Genomic DNA, 18,300 nt, shown 5'->3' with positions numbered 1-18,300 from the left:
AAAGCCTTTGACTGTGTGGATCACAATAAACTGTGGAAAATTATGAAAGAGATGGCAAATACCCGGCCACCTGACCTGCCTCTTGAGAAACCTGTATGCAGGTCAGGAAGCAACAGTTAGAAGTGGACATGGAACAACAGACTGGTTCCAAATAGGAAAAGGACTCCGTCAAGGCTGTATATTGTCACCCTGCTTATTTAACTTATATGCAGAGTACATCATTAGAAACGCTGGGCTGGAAGGAGCACAAGCTGGAATCAAGATTGCTGGGAGAAATATCAATAACCTCAGATATGCAGATAACACCACTCTTATGGCAGAAAGTGAAGAGGAACTCAAAAGCCTCTTGATGAAAGTGAAAGAGGAGACTGAAAAAGTTGGCTTAAAGCTCAACATTTGGAAAATGAAGATCATGGCATCTGGTCCCATCACTTCATAGGAAATAAATGGGGAAACAGTGGAAACAGTGTCAGACTTTATTTTGGGGGGCTCCAGAATCACTGCAGATGGTGATTGCAGCCATAAAATTAAAAGATGCTTACTCCTTGGAAGGAAAGTTATTATCAACCTAGCTAGCATATTCAAAAGCAGCAACATTACTTTGCCAACAAAGGTCCATCTAGTCAAGGCTATGGTTTTTCCAGTGGTCATGTATTGATGTGAGAGTTGGACTGTGAAGAAAGCTGAGCTCTGAAGAATTGATGCTTTTGAAGTGTGGTGTTGGAGAAGACTCTTGAGAGTTCCTTGGACTGCAAGGAGATCCAAACAGTCCATTCTGAAGAGATCAGTCCTGGGTGTTCATTGGAAGGAATGATGCTAAAGCTGAAACTCCAATAATTTGGCCACCTGACGTGAAGAGTTGACTAATTGGAAAAGACTTTGATGCTGGGAGGGGTTGGGGGCCTGAGAAAAAGGGAACAACAGAGGATGAGATGGGTGGATGGCATCACCGACTTGATGGACATGAGTTCGAGTAAACTCCAGTAGTTGGTGATGGACAGGGAGGTCTGGTGTGCTGCGATTCATGGGGTCGCAAAGAGTCGGACACAACTTAGCAACTGAACTGAACTGAACTGAATCACAACAGAATACATTCTGATGTTTGAATGATCAGGTAATGATATTCCAGGAAATGGGAAAGGAAGATTGTATAAGGTACATAGATAATTCTAAGGCTTATAGTCATGTCACATGCAAGTGGTACTAATAAAATGTGACTTCTTTGCACTATTAAAGAAATACCTCTAAATCTTGCTACATCAAGGTGGTATAAAAATGTTTACGTCTATTTAGAAATGCAATTTAGGATTTGTGACAAAGGCAGGAATGCAACACAGTGGAGGAAAGGTGATTTTTTAAATAAATTGTGCTAGATGGATATAATATCCGTGCAAGCAAAAAATAGCTGAACTTCTTACTCACATCATACACAATAGATTTCCTATCTAAACCTAATATGTGAAACAATAAAGCTTTCAGGAGAAAACACATAAGAATGTCTCTGAGACCTTGGAGTTAGCAAAGTTTCTTAAACAGAGCATGGAAAGCATTAACCATGAAATTTAAAACCTGGAAAATTAGACTGTGCTGTGGCAGAAAGTGAAGAGGAACTAAAAAGCTTCTTGATGAAAGTGAAAGAGCAGACTGAAAAAGTTGGCTTAAAGCTCAACATTCAGAATACGAAGATCATGGCATCCGGTCCCATCACTTAATGGGAAATAGATGGGGAAACAGTGGAAACAGTGTCAGACTTTATTTTTTGGGGCTTCAAGATCACTGCAGATGGTGATTGCAGCCATGAAATTAAAAGACGCTTACTCCTTGGAAGGAAAGTTATGACCAACCTAGATAGCATATTCAAAAGCAGAGATACTACTTTGCCAACAAAGGTCCATCTAGTCAAAGCTATGATTTTCCCCGTGGTCGTGTATGGATATGAGAGTTGGACTGTGAAGAAGGCTGAGTGCCGAAGAATTGATGCTTTTGAAGTGTGGTGTTGGAGAAGACTCTTGAGAGTCCCTTGGACTGCAAGGAGATCCAACCAGTCCATTCTGAAGGAGATCAACCCTGGGATTTCTTTGAAAGGAATGATGCTAAAGCTGAAACTCCAGTACTTTGGCCACCTCATGCAAAGAGTTGACTCATTGGGCAAGACTCTGAGGCTGGGAGGGATTGAGGGCAGGAGGAGAAGGGATGACAGGGGATGAGATGGCTGGATGGCATCACTGACTCGATGGACATGAGTCTGAGTGAACTCTGGGAGTTGGTGATGGACAAGCAGGCCTGGCGAGCTGCGATTCATGGGGTGGCAAAGAGTCGGACCCGACTGAGTGACTGAACTGAACTGAAAGTTCCTACTTGATGTCAGAAATAACAAGAGAATGAAAAATCAACCAATAGGGGAGGATGCTATTAATTATAAATATCGCTGACAAAAGATTTATACTCAGAATATATATTTTTAAAAAGCTCTTTAATATTGAGAAAAATACACACAACCCAATAGAAAATGAAAAAAAAAAGACTTGAACAACCACTTCACAAAAAAAAAAAATTATGATGAATAAGCATGTAAAAAAGGTGGTCAACTTCATCAGTAGGATGTAAAATAAAAACACAATATAATACTAGCACCCTCCCACCACCCCCACCCAACCGCCCCTGCACTCCACTCCAGCCCCGCACCCCACTATGCCATAGCTAAAAGGAAAAAGATGGGGAAATACCAAACGTTGATGAAAATGTACAGTAACCATATTGAAAGGCTTGGCAGTATTTATATAAAAGTTGAACATCACAGTCTGTTTGATCCAGTAATTATAATCCTAGGTAAATGTGCACGTTTCAACAAAAAAACATGCTCCAAAACATTTTGTTACACTATTCATACCATTCTCAAATTAAAAATAATACAAATGGCCAGCACAGTCCAACGGGTGAATGATCTGTGGTATTTGGAGCAATGGAAGATAAAACAGTAAATAGTATAAGGAACTCCCAACTATACACAACTAGGTAGCTGAAACAAGTATTGGGTGGGGAAAGAAGTGAGTGAAAGTCCCTCAGTTGTGTCCGACTCTTTGAGAGTCCATGGGCTATACAGTCCATGGAATTCTCTAGGCCAGAACACTGAGGCAGGTAGCCTTTCCCTTCTCCAGGGGAGCTTCCCAACCCAGGGATCGAACGGAGGTCTCCCGCATTGCAGACGGATTACCAGTTGAGCCACAAGGGAAGCTCGTGTGGGTAGGGCTGGGGGAGCCAGGGGATACAAAAAGAGTGTTTGCACTATGAACTCATGTATATAAAGACTGTTAGTAATCTAGGTCATAGTCACACTTGGGACATGGGATAGGGAACACTGGAAAGGGGTGGGTGTCAAGGTGTCCTGGGGTGCTTGCAATTGCAAAATGTTCTAGTTCTTGCTCTAAATTCTGGTTACATGGGCTTATCCAGTTTGTGAACTTTTATACAGATGTATCCAAATTAAAAAGTTACAGCTGGAACAAATAAGAGAATAATGTCAGCAACAGATCAAACATTAAACATTGTATTAAAATCATTGAGATCACAAGGAACTCCACTGCTCCACCCCCTAAGTCAGGCGTGCGCAGACGCACAGTGAAGTGAAAAACCTCATTGGCTGGGACTAAGTGCGCACTTCCGGAAGCCACACCTTAGCACCGCCCCTTCCGTCTGCTGGTCGTCCCGCCTTCCCGCCACCCAGTCTCCGCACTATCCAGCTCGGCAGCTTCCGCCCTGTGGACTCAAACTCCACCGAGGCAAACAGGGTTTGGCGGCAGTAGCCTTTCTCACAGTCTCCTCCGTCAGATCCTGCTCGCTGCTTGCCGCCATCATGAACATCCGCAATGCTCGGCCAGACGACCTGATGAACATGCAACATTGCAACCTCCTTTGCCTTCCCGAGAACTACCAGATGAAATACTATTTCTACCATGGACTTTCTTGGCCCCAGCTCTCTTACATCGCTGAGGACGAGGACGGGAAGATTGTGGGCTACGTCCTGGCCAAAATGGAGGAAGACCCAGATGATGTCCCTCACGGACACATAACCTCACTGGCTGTGAAGCGTTCCCACCGTCGCCTGGGCCTAGCTCAGAAGCTGATGGACCAGGCCTCCCGGGCCATGATTGAGAACTTTAGCGCCAAGTACGTGTCCTTGCACGTCAGGAAGAGTAACCGGGCGGCCTTGCACCTCTATTCTAACACTCTTAACTTTCAGATTAGTGAGGTGGAACCCAGATACTATGCAGATGGAGAAGATGCTTATGCTATGAAGCGGGATCTGTCGCAGATGGCAGATGAGCTGAGGAGGCAGTTGCCGCTGAAGAAGGGCAGGTATGTGGTGCTGGGCTCCAGGGAGAACCAGGAGACCCGGGGCAGCACACTTCCTGGTTCAGAAGTGGCCTGTCAAGAGAAGAACCCAGCCACTGATGGTAGCGGGAGTGACAGCAAGGAACCCAGCGAATCCACGGAAAGCCCCGATGCCCAGGACAGTTCAGAAGACTCTGGTTCCACCTCCTAGAGCCTGCTTAAGGTAAGTGTTCTCACTTCCTTGACCCAGTTCCTATCTCCCCTGAATTCCTGCACCATACTTGGGTCGCCAGATCCCATCCCATTCTAGCCCTAACGGATTTCACTGTGAAAACACCCTGTTGGCCTCGGGGAGGAGTGTAGAGTGGGTTGGGGGAAGCTCATTGCTCATTATAGGAAGTTAATAGGATTCCATGCTGAAAGTAGATTAAATTCAGTAAAAGAAACAACATTTATCCTGCCTTTTCGATATGAATTGTATTTCAGAATATGCACGTAGTTTATGAAAGAAATGTCTTCTTTATAGAATGACAGCTAGTAAAAACAGAAAGAATGCTAGAATTATAAAGTTGCCATTTTGAAACTCTTGAAACAATAGATCAGGCAGTTGTCATCAGTGACTGATGCCATTAGGTGAAAGTTGGGACAGTTTGCAATGATGGATCAAGCTAGCAACACTTGAAGTCACTGGTCAAGTGTAGCATCACCATGTGCTGTTCTGTGCTCTGCTTCGTTGCTCAGTGGTGTTCAACTCTGCAACTCCACGGACTGTCCACCAGTTTCCGCTGTCCGTGTGGATTCTCCAGGCGAGAATACTGAAGTGGGTTGCCATGTCCTCCTTCAGAGGATCTTCTCAACCCAGGGATTGAGCATCGCTATAAGGGAGACAAATATTATGTGCCTCCTAATGCAATAAGAGGTGCACAGTGACAGCTATGAAATATTCTTGCCCAAAGAAAATACTGTGTGTCTGTATAAAATGTATCTTGAGTCCAAAGAAGACCCTGGATCTAACATTTTTATTAAGAAAACAAAAAAACATAGGGACATGTTAAATTACAATCAGCCAAATCCAGAATGAGAAAATTTCTACAGAACAAATGATCTGATTTCTTCAACAAATGAATGTCATTTTTTAAAAAAGAGAGGAGGAATTTATCTATTAAAACAAGTTGTAGAGATATACTAACCATATACAACTGTTATGGAGGTTGTTTGGTTTAAACAAACTAAATATAAGACATTTTGACACAACTAGGCAGAACTTGAACACAGATTGTATCCTATTAAGGAATTGTTAATAATTTTGTTAAGTGAGCTAAATGATATTGTAGTATTGTTTGTAAAAGCCCTAATCTGTTAGAGATACCAGTTCAGATCTGTTGCTCAGTCGTGTCTGACTCTTTGCTACCTCGTGGACTGCAGCACGCCAGGCTTCCCTGTCCATCACCAACTCCTGGAGCTTGCTCAAACTCACATCCATCGAGTCGGTGATGCCATCCAACCACCTCATTCTCTGTCGTCCCCTTCTCCTCCTGCCTTCAATCATTCCCAACATCAGGGTCTTTTGTAAGGATGTATATTGAAGTAATTAGAGTTGAAATAATATGAGGCCTTGGATTTACTTCAAAATACTCCAGCAAAATGACAAAAAAAGAAAAAAAAAGAGGTCAGGGAGGCAGAAATAGAAAAAATAAGAATGACAACATGTAATAATTGTTGAAGTTGGGTAATGGGTACTTGGGAGGTTCCTTATGCTGTTTTTCACCCTATAATGTGTGAAAATCAACATGAAAAGTCAAAGAACAAAAACGATTATTGTTCTTCATACTACCCATTAACCAGTCACTGAAAAGTAGTTTTAAAAGACTATTTAATTTCCCTTAAAGAACGTTGTAACACCTTAACGATTTGAGGGGTCAATTTAGAAGCTTTAACTTCTAGTCACCTTACCCTTACATATGAAAAAAGCAGCAACTTTCACATAACAAAGTCCAGTTATGAGTGACACACTGCATATAGTTAAATGCCATTTGATTCATTTACTCATTCATAAAAATTTATATATGCCTGGCATGAGACTTGGAGCTTGGTATACACCAGTGATTAGGACAAGCTGATGTTTACATTATATAGCATCTTTGTGGTTATCAGCTTCTCTTCAGTTGTTATACTCTACCTGAGTAAGTAAGGATCTGTGTTAAGTAATTATCTTTGCTTACTTCAGGAAAGTGAGCAAAGATAATTGGAGATTGCTTAATATCTGATATGAAAAAACAAAACTGTCACTTTAGCAGGGGAAGAGAAAATAAATAATTGTAAGAAAATTATTATGTGGCAGTTATAAATCTCAGTGTCCAAATTCAGCAATAACTGAAATGTTTCTTTATATTACTGTAATTGGACTTTATTTCTAAGATGAAAGAGGTGTTCCCTGTACTTAGCGTCAGTATCCTTCCATGTTGGAACCTGCTGCGACATCTTCATTGGCTCCATCTAATCTTTGGTCCTTACGAGCCCCTTCTGGGTCCTTTCCAGTCAGAGGCCTCTTCAGGTCTCAGGTGTTTTCTGCCATGTTTGGGCAGTTTTGGTAGCAAGGGTATTAATTTGCATAGGCTAGTTGTTCTAAAACTTAATCTCCCAATCTCAATAACTGAAAACAATAACACACATTTTCTCACATCACGGTCCAGTATGAGTCAGCGATGTGGTAGGGATGTGGAGGGGAGAGGAAAAGAAAGGCCCTTCTCCATGAAGTCATTCAGGACTCTTATCTGCTCCTTGGCCCTGTTTAGGAATCTGGTGAAGCCTAAGGACACCTCAGAAAACTGCCTTTTCAAGGCTTGAAAATCTGTGCGATTACAAAGGAAACCAATTTTTATTAATACTGTTATCAAATTATTTTAAAATAAACCTTATTTTGTTGTTCAGACGCTAAGTTGTGTCTGACTCCTTACCACTCCATGTACTGCAGCATACCAGGCTTCCCTGTCCTTCACTCTCTCCCAGAGTTTGCTCAGATTCATGTCCATTGAGCCAGTAATGCAAGATAACAATCTCATCCTCTGCCATCCCCTTCTCCTTTTGCCTTCCATCTTCCCCAATATCAAGGTCTTATGTTATTTATGTATTTGAAAGAAAATTGAGTGTAAATGCTATTTGGAGATACCTCCAACAGCTGTAATGTAATATGAAAACCTGTGATTTGTATAAAGTTGCAAGTATTGTAACACACTACTGTGCCTTAGTGCCTATATTCATAATTGAAGGAAATGCTAAATTTCAGTTGGAGGCTAGTGAAAATCCAGAATTTTTTGTTGTTGTTGTTCCAAATCCAAGTTCATGGTTCTCCCAAATTCAGTTAATGGATCCCAGGGTAAAAGCCCCTAATACAGTGCCATTTTCTAGAATCATATGTCCTCCATTTGTTCATATACATTCAACTTGAAGATAAGGGGAAATAATACACATAGAGGTTTATCTAGGTGTTGAAAGTCAGTCTCATTTTCCTAACTACCTGCAGGGGAGATTAGATAGTGTAGTTTAGTTGTATGCCTGGGAGGAAAAGGAATGAGTTCTGGTAACCACACAGCATAGTTTCTGCAACAGTGGGAACCACCCCAGTGGTGCTCTGGACTTTGAGAAGTTCTGCTTCCATGCCTGGCCAGGAGCCTGGGGTCTCTCTGCTGCCCCCTCCCACTCCACAGAAAATTCTGCCAGGCTATCTGAGCTGTCTGCTTAGTCACATGACACACATGTCTTTTGCACAAACCTTGGCATGGGAAACTGGGACCCTGCCACCTTGCTGCCTTTATCCTCTGGTTAAAGCCTGGAAGAATTGACCCCTCTACATGGAAATCCCCTGAATTGTCTAAAGCTGCAGTTACCATCCCTCACCTTTGTCCCATTCAGCAGGGGTTTATTAGGACATACACTTAGCTGCCTGGTTGGGAAAAGACTTCTGTGAGAAAAGGAAGAATAGAGACAAAAATTAAAAGGTTAATACAACGAAAGTATTATCCAGCCACAGTTGTGGCATTCCCCCTGTGGAACTGGAGTTAAAATACCTACAGAAGAAAGTCCTGAAAGAAATAACTTTTCATTTTTCCTTATCTTCTTTTGGGTCTGGACAATGGAGACAAAGTTAGAAGATTTAGAAGTGATGGTGAATAGGGCAGCTGGTGAAGGAGACTGGATGTCTTCCTCTACAAAATGGTAATAAAAGTCACTGATAACACTGTGAGAACACTGTGTCAGAGGTAGTGTTATAGGGACTACTTGTGAATTGTCTCACTTAATCCTCCTAAAATCCCTCTAAAGGAGGTACCCAGGTAGTGCTAGTTGTAAAGAACCTGCCTGCAAATGCAGGAGACATAAGAGACGCAGGTTCGATCCCTGGGTTGGGCAGATCCCCTGGAGGAGGAAATGGCAAACCACTCCAGCATTCTTGCCTGGAGAATCCATCCCACAGACAGCGAGGCCTGGCGGCCTAAATCCGTAGAGTCACACAGAGTCAGACATGACTGAAGTGACTTAGCACACACACACATACGTGCAAAATGCATTGCTCCATTTTACAGATGAGAAGTGCCTGTCATTCAGACAGTAAGTGGAAAACAGGGATGCAAACTCAGATGATGGGACTCCACCAGGGTGAAGATTAAGTGGACAATGCCTGAAAATTGCTTAGCACAGTGCTTCACACACAGTTATTTATTCTGTAAATTTTTGCTTTTAAACTGCAGTGATAGGTACCATCCAGCCTCTTTTTCTTCTCCACAGTAATCAAGTGATAGAATGTTGTGTATGAGCAGCAACAGTTTGCAGCCTTGGAAGGGAGATGCATCTTAATGATTAAAATAGCTCTCACTGACAAGCTGAATGTCAAAGCATTCAGCTGAATCAATGCTCGTCAACAGCAGAGTTTCTAAGGAGCCATAGCAATGAAGACAGGTCAGTTCAAAACACGCTAGTTAAGGCAGGAATGCCGTCAAAGTGATGCTCCTGACAAGAAATATGTGGATGATTAATAACAAAAAGGAAAAAATTGCAGAATCTTAGAATTTTCCATTGAGCTGGCAATATTGAGTTAACCAAGGTTACTTGAGTGACTCTCCCTTTCTGGTCTATCCTTTCTGTCGCTAAGCTGTCATCCTAACAGAAAGTTGTTAAATGTTCACATGAGCATTCACTGAAATAGACTGTTCTTAATTTTACCAGACAACTAATTATAACTGGAATGATATCATGAAATATGGAAGAAAGTTAGAGACTGACAGGTCTGGTAAATTCCTAGTATAACCTTACCCCAGATATGCCAGAAACCATAGATTTCAAATGCTGCTGCGCTGTATGAAGATAGAGGGGAGGGGGGTGGGAAGAGATAAAATATTGTTTTGAAATACTAATCAGATAGATATCATTTGTTGGATTATTTATAATCTCTAACAATGTCACTTTTCAGTCAGTGTGCCATGTATATATTTAGGATGACTGAAATACCAACTTTGCTAGAGGTAACTGATAAAAGCAGAAGCTTTTCCTAAATGTTATACTCTTTTCATGCTACGGAGCTCTATGGTGGAAAAGGTAAGGAAGAGACGATAATAACAGTTATTCTGTGAATGGCTGTGGTTCAGAGAGCCTTCCTGAAATATTCTGCAGTGCTGTTTCTCAGACTGAAATCCTCAGACTACCATAGGATTTTTTTTTAAGTTCCAAGGCATAAAATTCTGTTTTGTTCTCGAAAAGTCATGTCAACAATTAACATATTTCTCAGGCTGCCATTGCCTGTCTTTAAGGAATCCTAGTAGTGTAAGAATTTGAACTTAATAAGCTAATAAGTTAAGGACTAATAATATTCATATTTTACCTTAATGTCTTAATTGTATCAAGCAATATTTACCAAGAAAGCTAAAAGAACTTATAGAATTGTTTTTTATATAACTTCTTTTGCATGCCTCTTTTAGCAGTGTTTGAAACAAATTAAAAAAGATAATGATGATAGACTTTCTGGCCTATTCTCCCACATCTTCCATGACAGCAAATACACTTTTTTTCAAAAATAACATTTTGTATTATATGCCTCTGCCTATCCTGCTTGATTCACTGTTGTTATTCTGGGAACTGACTTCTCTGTAATTATGATTTTGGCTTTTCTAAAATTGTGATTTTGTACAAAAATGGTTTTTAACTGGCCTGTGCCTAATAGCCTTTATCTTACTACTTCTGTGTGCATCTGATAGATGGGAAAACAATGCATCTTTACAATTTTAAGGTTGTGTGGTTGTTTTATTTGCAGCTACTCAGTAATGGGAAGCAATAGTCCACTAGCTTTTCTTTAACTTATATATTCCATTCACATATCACACAAACCTTTCTACCTTATTAAGTATAGGGCCCATGTCCCAGTTTCTTGGACTCCAAAATTACTGCAGACAGTGACTGCAGCCATGAAATTAAAAGACGCTTGCTCCTTGGAAGAAAAGCTATGACAAACCTAGGCAGTGTATTAAAAAGTAGAAGTATCACTTTGCTGACAAATAGTCAAAGCTCTGGTTTTTTCAGTAGTCATGTACGGATGTGAGAATTAGACTGTAAAGAAGGCTGAGTGCCATAGAATTGATGCTTTCAAACTGTGGTGCTGGAAAAGGCTCTTGAGAGTCCCTTGGACTGCATGGAGATCAAGCCAGTCAATCCTAAAGGGAATCAACCCTGAGTATTCATTGGAAGAACTGATGCTGAAGCTCCAATACTTTGGCTACCTGTTACAAAGAACCAACTCTTCGGGAAAGACCCTCATGATTGGAAAGACTGAAGCCAGAAGGAGAAGGGGATGAGATGGTTGGATGGCATCACTGACTCAATGGACTTGAGTTTGCGCAAATACCAGGACATAGTGAAGGACAGGGAAGCCTGGCATGCTGCAGTCCATGGGACTGCAAAGAGCCAGAAATTACTTAGCAACTGAACAACAACCACCATGTCTCATTTATCTTCATTTCCTTAACTCCTGACACATTATTCCTTCATTGTAAGTTCTCAGTATATAGTCATTGAAAGGAGGGAAGGACTCTTCCAAATTACCAATGTAGAATTTTAAAATGGAAAGGAGAGAAAATGTACTTAAGGCATTACTTCCTATTACCTATTGTAATTAGAATGCTTTTAAGTTATGAATAAAGAGACATAATGGGTAGTTTGGTTTCATATCCAGGTCTCACAGAAAGAAAATATGACTTCTAGAATTGGACGCATTACATATAGCTTATCAAGAGCTAAAAAGCCTTTTCATTTCATTTGAATTGAGATAAATTTCCTTTTTCTCTCTCTCTTTTTTTTTTTTTTTTTTTGGATAAATTTCTTTTTGAGTAGAGTAGGATGGGGTAGAATTTGAAGATGGCAAGCAAAAGTGTCATAGTTTCTTTAGGTTTAAAACAAGATCTTTGGGGTAGATCTCAGCCTTTCATTGTTCTCCCCACTCCTCTTTCTCCTGGAAGAAATGGCTTTTTGATTTGGTTCAGTCGGTCAGTTGTGTCTGACTCTCTGCCACCCCATGGACTGCAGCACGCCAGGCCTCCCTGTCCATCACCAACTCCCGGAGTTTACCCAAAACTCAGGTCCATTGAGTCAGTGATTCCATCCAACCATCTCAACGTCTGTCATCCCCTTCTCCTAACTTAGATGTCAAGAAAAGTTCATGTGTCTTCACCACAGAGGGGAGAGAGCCTCAGATTTGCATGTGGCTCTTTGTGCTATCATCTGAATTCTCACTGGCTCCCATGGAGATACAGTGAGTCTAAACTGGCTATTAGTGCCTTGTTGATCTGCTGCCAGAATCTGTTATTGGTTAAACCCAGATTTTATTCTCTCAGAGTCTATTGCCCTCCTTTACTCACTTGCTCTCTTTTCACTTCTCAACAGCATTGCAGGTCCTCGTGTCTCAACCACATCTGCTCTCTGAGTCCTGGCTTATCCCGTGAACTCTGTAGCATCTGCTCGGGGGTCATCTCAGGCCAACCCCAATGGCTTCTCACTCTCAACCTTCCACATACCCCACCAGGATCATGACGGAATACGTGGACACAAGAGCCTGCTGTGCGAGTGCCAAGGAAGTTTGAGGCCTGCCATCACCGAACCTTTCCTGGCCTGCTCACATCATTCCTGCCATTTTATTGTGTTTGTAGTAGTCCTTTGTTGGGTGTGGTTGACTTGTAAGGTTGTCCCTTTGTAAGATACAGAACAGGAAATGGGGAAAACTCCCAAAGCTCCCAGGCTTTTAGTTTTTGCCATTGTTTCTCTGGGTTTTCATTCTTGAGGGGGTAGTCAGGACCATCAAGTCAGACCTCATGCCCCCTTCCTCTTCCTTTTTCACCTCTTCTGGTAGAAGTATTCTGTTTCCCCTTCCTTTCTCCAGGAACCTGTCCGCTGTCATGTCCTCTCCTTTCTTGAAGAAGTATTCTCCTCCTTCCCAGTGGGAGGAAGTGGTAAGGGCTTCTATTATGCAATCAGAACTTGGAGATTTTAAGAAAAGGACAACCAGTAATTAAATTGGAATATCTAATCTGCTTGTTTGTGTCTTTTTTTTTTTTTTTTGGTTAGTGACATAACTTGCTGTTTATTGAAAACCTATAATGTTTAGGTACAGTGCTAGGGCCTTTATTACCAGTATATTTAATCCTCTCAGCAATTAGGGGAGGTTAAGTATTGTTATCCCTATTTTATAGATGGGGAACCTGAAGCTCAAAGAGGCAAAGTAAATATCTAGGACCTGAACTCAAGTTATTTGAATTCAAAGCCAAAATTCCTTTCACTTTCCTCTTGTTCCTTTTTGCATTTTATTTACAAAAGTGTGAAAACAATAGCAAAAAAAGGGAGAATTGAGTTATAAAATGTGTTGACAAGTGACAACTATATGTCTTTTGTAAATATTTATATAACCCACTATTATAATCCTGTTTACTGTTTTCCCCAGTAAAAATAAGTAAAGGCAAAACATTTTGACCACTTTTGACAAAGTGCAGCAGAGGTCACCAGATAAAATCGTTATCATTACTTAATGTTTTTCTGTTCACTGAATGTGAATTACCATAGCGTGTAATTTTTCTCATGTTTAAATTTTTATGAAAACTAGTGTGTATGGTTTAAAGTTAAAGCCTTGACATTAACCATCCGATGACAACAGAGAAATCTGTTCTCTGTAGTCATAATCAGCCCTCCTAAGCTCTTCTTAGAAATCTACTCTAAGAATGCACTCTAAGAATGCCTGCCTAATAGGAAATGATCGCCTGAGGCAGACATAAAAGTTTTTTCCTACGTGAGGATTTGACATTACAAACCTCTCATCCATCTTTCCATCTTTACTGTTTTTAATTTTCTCTCCCAACTCTAAAACTATTTTATTCCTTCCTCTCAAGCATGTATTTATCTCTTTATTTTTAATTTTTACAGCTTTCTAACATCTGTCTCTAGGGCAGCATAATCTTACTGGTGAAATATTCCATGTTTTCCTTGAGCCCTTGTCAATATGTCTTCGTGTTAACAGCTTAGCAGATGGAGAAACAGAAGGAGTAGCCTCAGCTTACCTGAATGATTTCTCTCTGGCACCCAGCACATGACTTTCCCTACTAACTTGATGATAGGAACTGGAGTAATTGCAAGATAAGAAATGATGCCTGACTCTTGCAGTGTTGTTTACTAAAACTATTGGCAGCTTTTTTACATTACTGTTAGATCCTTTTTCTCAGTCTCATACCGGAAGAAGACAGAATTATAGCAACCTACCTGGTTTGCACTGTGACTACTTAGATAATGAAAGTAAAAGAATAATAACTAATATCGCTTTGGGCATAAATTAGCACATTCCCAGGTGGTTCCAGGGTAATCACCATGATTTAGCAGGAGCAATAGCTTTCTGCAACAGAAAATGTGGGAGCCTGTGATATTGCTTTATGTAATAGCATTGTTCTTTTTACATGGGGCTTATTGTTATTATTATTTAATGGGCTGACTGCTTTTTACTTAAGTATTGGGTTAGCCAAAACTTCATTTGGGTTTTTCCATAAGATGTGGAAAAACCCAAGTGTTTTTGGCCAACCCAGTACAAACCGAGAGAGACCAAAGCAGGACTTTGAAACAAAGATGTAGGAGAGTCAGTGGTGAACACCCCTGGACTAGCTGTAGGAAATGACCCACACCCACTCCTGTACTTGGTGCTTTAAAGAAACTATCTGGGTGGGCTCAGGTCTGTGAGCATACTGTTCAGAAACACGAATCATTAAGATGCAGGGTTTTCTCTGGCTAATAGAAACTTGTGAATGAAGTCTGTGAGTTCCCTAGTTGGAATCTGTGTGTTTTCTCTTCAGAGATAAGAATAAGGAACCGAAAATGACTGAAACAATGATGGGGAAGTAGATATGCGTGAGGAGCAGAGAGGGATGCTGGAAGTTAGTCCAAAGCTGGGTAAACTAGGAAAGGATAAGCACTCTGAAATAGCTGAAAGGAAGTTTTCTCAAGCTTTTACACGCAGATGGGTCACTTGGGGACCATGTTAAAATGCAGGTTTTGTTTCAGTAAGTGGCGAGGGGTGGTGGGGATGCTGAGTGTCTGCATTTCTGACTAGCTCCTGGACAGTGGGCAGTGCTGATGTTGCTGATGGGCAATGCTGATGTTGCTGATCCAGGTATCACACCTTGACTTGTAGATGTCTTTAACAGTTATCTCAAGACATGGAACTAGTCCAGAATACCTGTGACTGGCCTATAGGTTGGTTTGTATTAGACCCCAAATAATTTAGAATCTCATTCTTAAATACACATGCAAATCTTGTTTGTCTTAGGAGTTTTGTCATATTAGGTTGATGACTTAATGATTTTAATAAAAATTCCAAACCTATTTGATCAAAATGTGTAAAGCAAAATTTATATATACAGTATATGAGATATAGTGATAATAATTGACATCTTCTATTATATTAGAAGGTAGGCTCAGCAGGTAAAGAATCTGCCTGCAATGCAGGAGACCCCTGTTCAATTCCAGGTTCGGGAAGATCTGCTGGAGAAGGGATAAACTACCCACTCCAGTACTCTTGGGCTTTCCTGGTGGCTCAGCTGGTAAAGAATCTGCCTGCAACGTGGGAGACATGGGTTCGATCCCTGGGTTGGGAAGATTCCCTGGAGAAGGGAACAGCTAACCCACTCCAGTATTCTGACCTGGAAAATTCCATGGACTGTATAGTTCATGGGGTCACAAACGGTCTCACAGAGACTGAGCAACTTTCACTTTCTTTGATATGTTAATATTTCCTTCCTCATCTTTGACTTCCAAACAAGTGAATGGATAGATGAGATTTTTGAACTGTCACTCAATTTATTTTGTTTGCTGGTCCATAGATTACTCCAGACACTAAGAATGTTTCCCATGCTGATATTTGACGTAGAATTCGAACATGAACACGTTAAAAAAAAATAGAGTATGAGATCTTTATGTGGGTTGAAGTGGTGTGGGAAACAATTTCAAGAGAAAATTTCTCATCCAGGGATAAGAATTTCTAGCCCAGGTTTTCTCAAAATACAGTTCATCAAAGTTACCCAGGTACCATGTTGAAAATGCAGTTTCTTTGACCCCAGCTCAGATTCACAAAACAGATCATGTATTTTTAACAAGCCTCCAGGTGATTTGTATGCTGCCACCTGAAAAATCACTGACTAGTAAGACATTGAATTCATCTTGAAGATAATTTGAAGAGCAATTTTCCCATGGTGACACTCTCCAAATTTAAGTTAATTTGTTCAAAGAAGCATTTTGCTGTTGTCTTTGTTATTACTTGCCTGCCCATCCTTTCCCCAGTCCTCCCATATCAGTGCCCCCTCCCTTCTCCTAGATTTATCCTTGTTTTTTGTCTCCAAGCCAACAATACCTGTAGTTTGGCAGTAGTGGCATATAACACAGACGTGCAGAGTCAGAATACTCACAAATACTCTCACTGAAATTTTCTTAATTATTTCCCAGAACAAGAAGCTAAAATACTGCAATGTCCAGTTACGAGTCAGATACCAGGCCAGTCTGGAATCACAGGCTCTTCTACTCCTGTGTCATTCGTTCCTCATAGCCCTTCATCATCTGGGTGTTCTGAGTCAGAACTGTTATTAACAGTACTCGGCCAAAAGCCTGATGAAACAGACCAAGTGACTTATCACAGCCCTTCTTAATACTTTTTCCTAGACATGAATGCTTCTTTGAAATCTTAAAAGACACAGATCATTTCCTTGAGGCACACTTGAAAGGTTATTTAAACAGCTTGTTCCCTTATATGGATATAAAGATTAAATTTTGTGAAGTACTGCAAAAAAAAAAAAGTCCTTTCATTATAAATCATACATATATTCCTTTCACACCAAAGTTAAGATAGATTTTGTGTAAGGTCATCACCTCAACTGCATATTTTAAGACCTTACTTAGAGAACACAGTCCTTAGCAAGTAATTGTCACAAGAAGTGGTTTAATAGAGTGAGAAATCACAGACCTGAGTCCAAAGGCTTAAATTTTAGTCCTAGTTTGGCTTATTACTACCTGGATATCCTCTGGCATGTCAATTTTCTCATATATAAAATAGAGACAAATAACTTTCATATCCTCTGGGTTATTGTGTAATGAGGAATTATAGGAAAAACTGCACTATAATTTGTAAGAAGATGTGTAAATGTTATTACTAACATTTTTACTTTCAGAGATTTTTATCCTCAAATTCAAACTGGTGCGAAATATTGATAATTTTCCTCTCTAGCCGTCTAGAAAAAAAAATCAGCATTTCTGCAGTGATGACTGTGTGCATGTGTGTGAATATTTTAAGGAATGAAGTATGACAAAGGGAGTGAATTCCTATAAATGTAGCAAGTCAAATCTCTACATATTCATTTAAAAGGAAAAGAAGCTTAATAAAGTTGTTTATCTCTTGCTCTTTATGACCTAAGCATTCATATGTAAGAAGATTTTTTGTGTGAATCAAATTGTACTTGTTTTCCCATTTGCATGGTTTTGAGTAAAGGAGACTTAAAAAAAAAATCACCAAAGTGTTCACAATATCAAAATCTTAAGTAAACTATGGTGATACATTAGGGCAAGCATATAAATCTGGCTACTTTTCTAAAACATCACCAGAGCCAAAAGCTGTGTTAAGTCCCAAGGTTCATACTTTCATTACTGAAAGAAGGTACAAAAGGTAAAGTTTGTTAAATAATAGATGTTGTAAAGAATCTTGGAAAATTATGGACTCCCTCATATAAAGAGCCTTCTAGGAAATAAATGTTTCTGTTGTTCCTTTGGTATTCAAGACAGTTTTGTGCCTTGGTATATGTGCTGTGCTTAGTTGCTCAGTCATGTCCAGCTCTTTGCAACTCCAGGGACTGTAGCTCATCTGTCCATGGGGATTCTTCAGGCAAGAATACTGGAATGGTTTGGCATACCCTCCTCCAGGGTGGGGTCTTCCCAACCCAGGGATCGAACCCAGGTCTCCTGCATTGTAGGCAGATTCTGCATCTGAGCCACCAGGGAAGCCTTGGTAAGTATGCCCTAGTGAGTAAGATTCTCAGTTAGTTAGAGGTATGCCTTTCTTTTAAAAGTGGCAAAACAGTTAGTATGAAGGGAAGTTGAGAAAAGAACCATCACCACAGAAGGGTTTTTAGGCAGATCAGCCTAGGAAGATGTACATTTGGAAACTGATAACAGACTTTGAGTCCCTTAAAATTACTCAGTGCCTGTGTATCCCTTATAAAGTACTAAAGGATGAAAAGCGATGATCCATGATATATTTTCTACCACTTCATATATGTTCATTAATTTTATTCTCTTCTTTATATTGGGGAGTCAGAGCGAGCAGAGAGGGTAGATTAATTTGTATCCAGTAAGTTTTTTTGTTTGTTACTAAAACTTACACAGTGAAAGGAGGGAGGTTCAGAATAACTGGACACC

At 40.4% G+C, this 18,300-nt stretch overlaps 1 protein-coding gene across 1 annotated transcript; it reads left to right on the top strand.

Annotated features, from left to right (window-relative positions):
* Nucleotides 1–3,853: 3,853 nt before the first annotated feature.
* Nucleotides 3,854–12,352, top strand: NAA11 (N-alpha-acetyltransferase 11, NatA catalytic subunit). The gene is made up of 2 exons (XM_052642315.1): nt 3,854–4,555; nt 12,256–12,352. Exon 1 carries the CDS (start codon nt 3,854–3,856, stop codon nt 4,541–4,543), a length of 690 nt encoding a protein of 229 aa, XP_052498275.1. The 3' UTR covers nt 4,544–4,555; nt 12,256–12,352.
* Nucleotides 12,353–18,300: the final 5,948 nt, after the last annotated feature.

This window comes from Budorcas taxicolor, chromosome 6 (assembly GCF_023091745.1).
Source record: "Budorcas taxicolor isolate Tak-1 chromosome 6, Takin1.1, whole genome shotgun sequence".
Taxonomy (NCBI): domain Eukaryota; kingdom Metazoa; phylum Chordata; class Mammalia; order Artiodactyla; family Bovidae; genus Budorcas; species Budorcas taxicolor.
This window is presented reverse-complemented; position numbering and strand designations above follow the sequence as displayed.

Coding starts and splice junctions, on each gene's coding strand:
- NAA11 (XM_052642315.1), top strand. CDS start 3,854: ATGAACATCCGCAATGCTCGGCCAGACGACCTGATGAACATGCAACAT.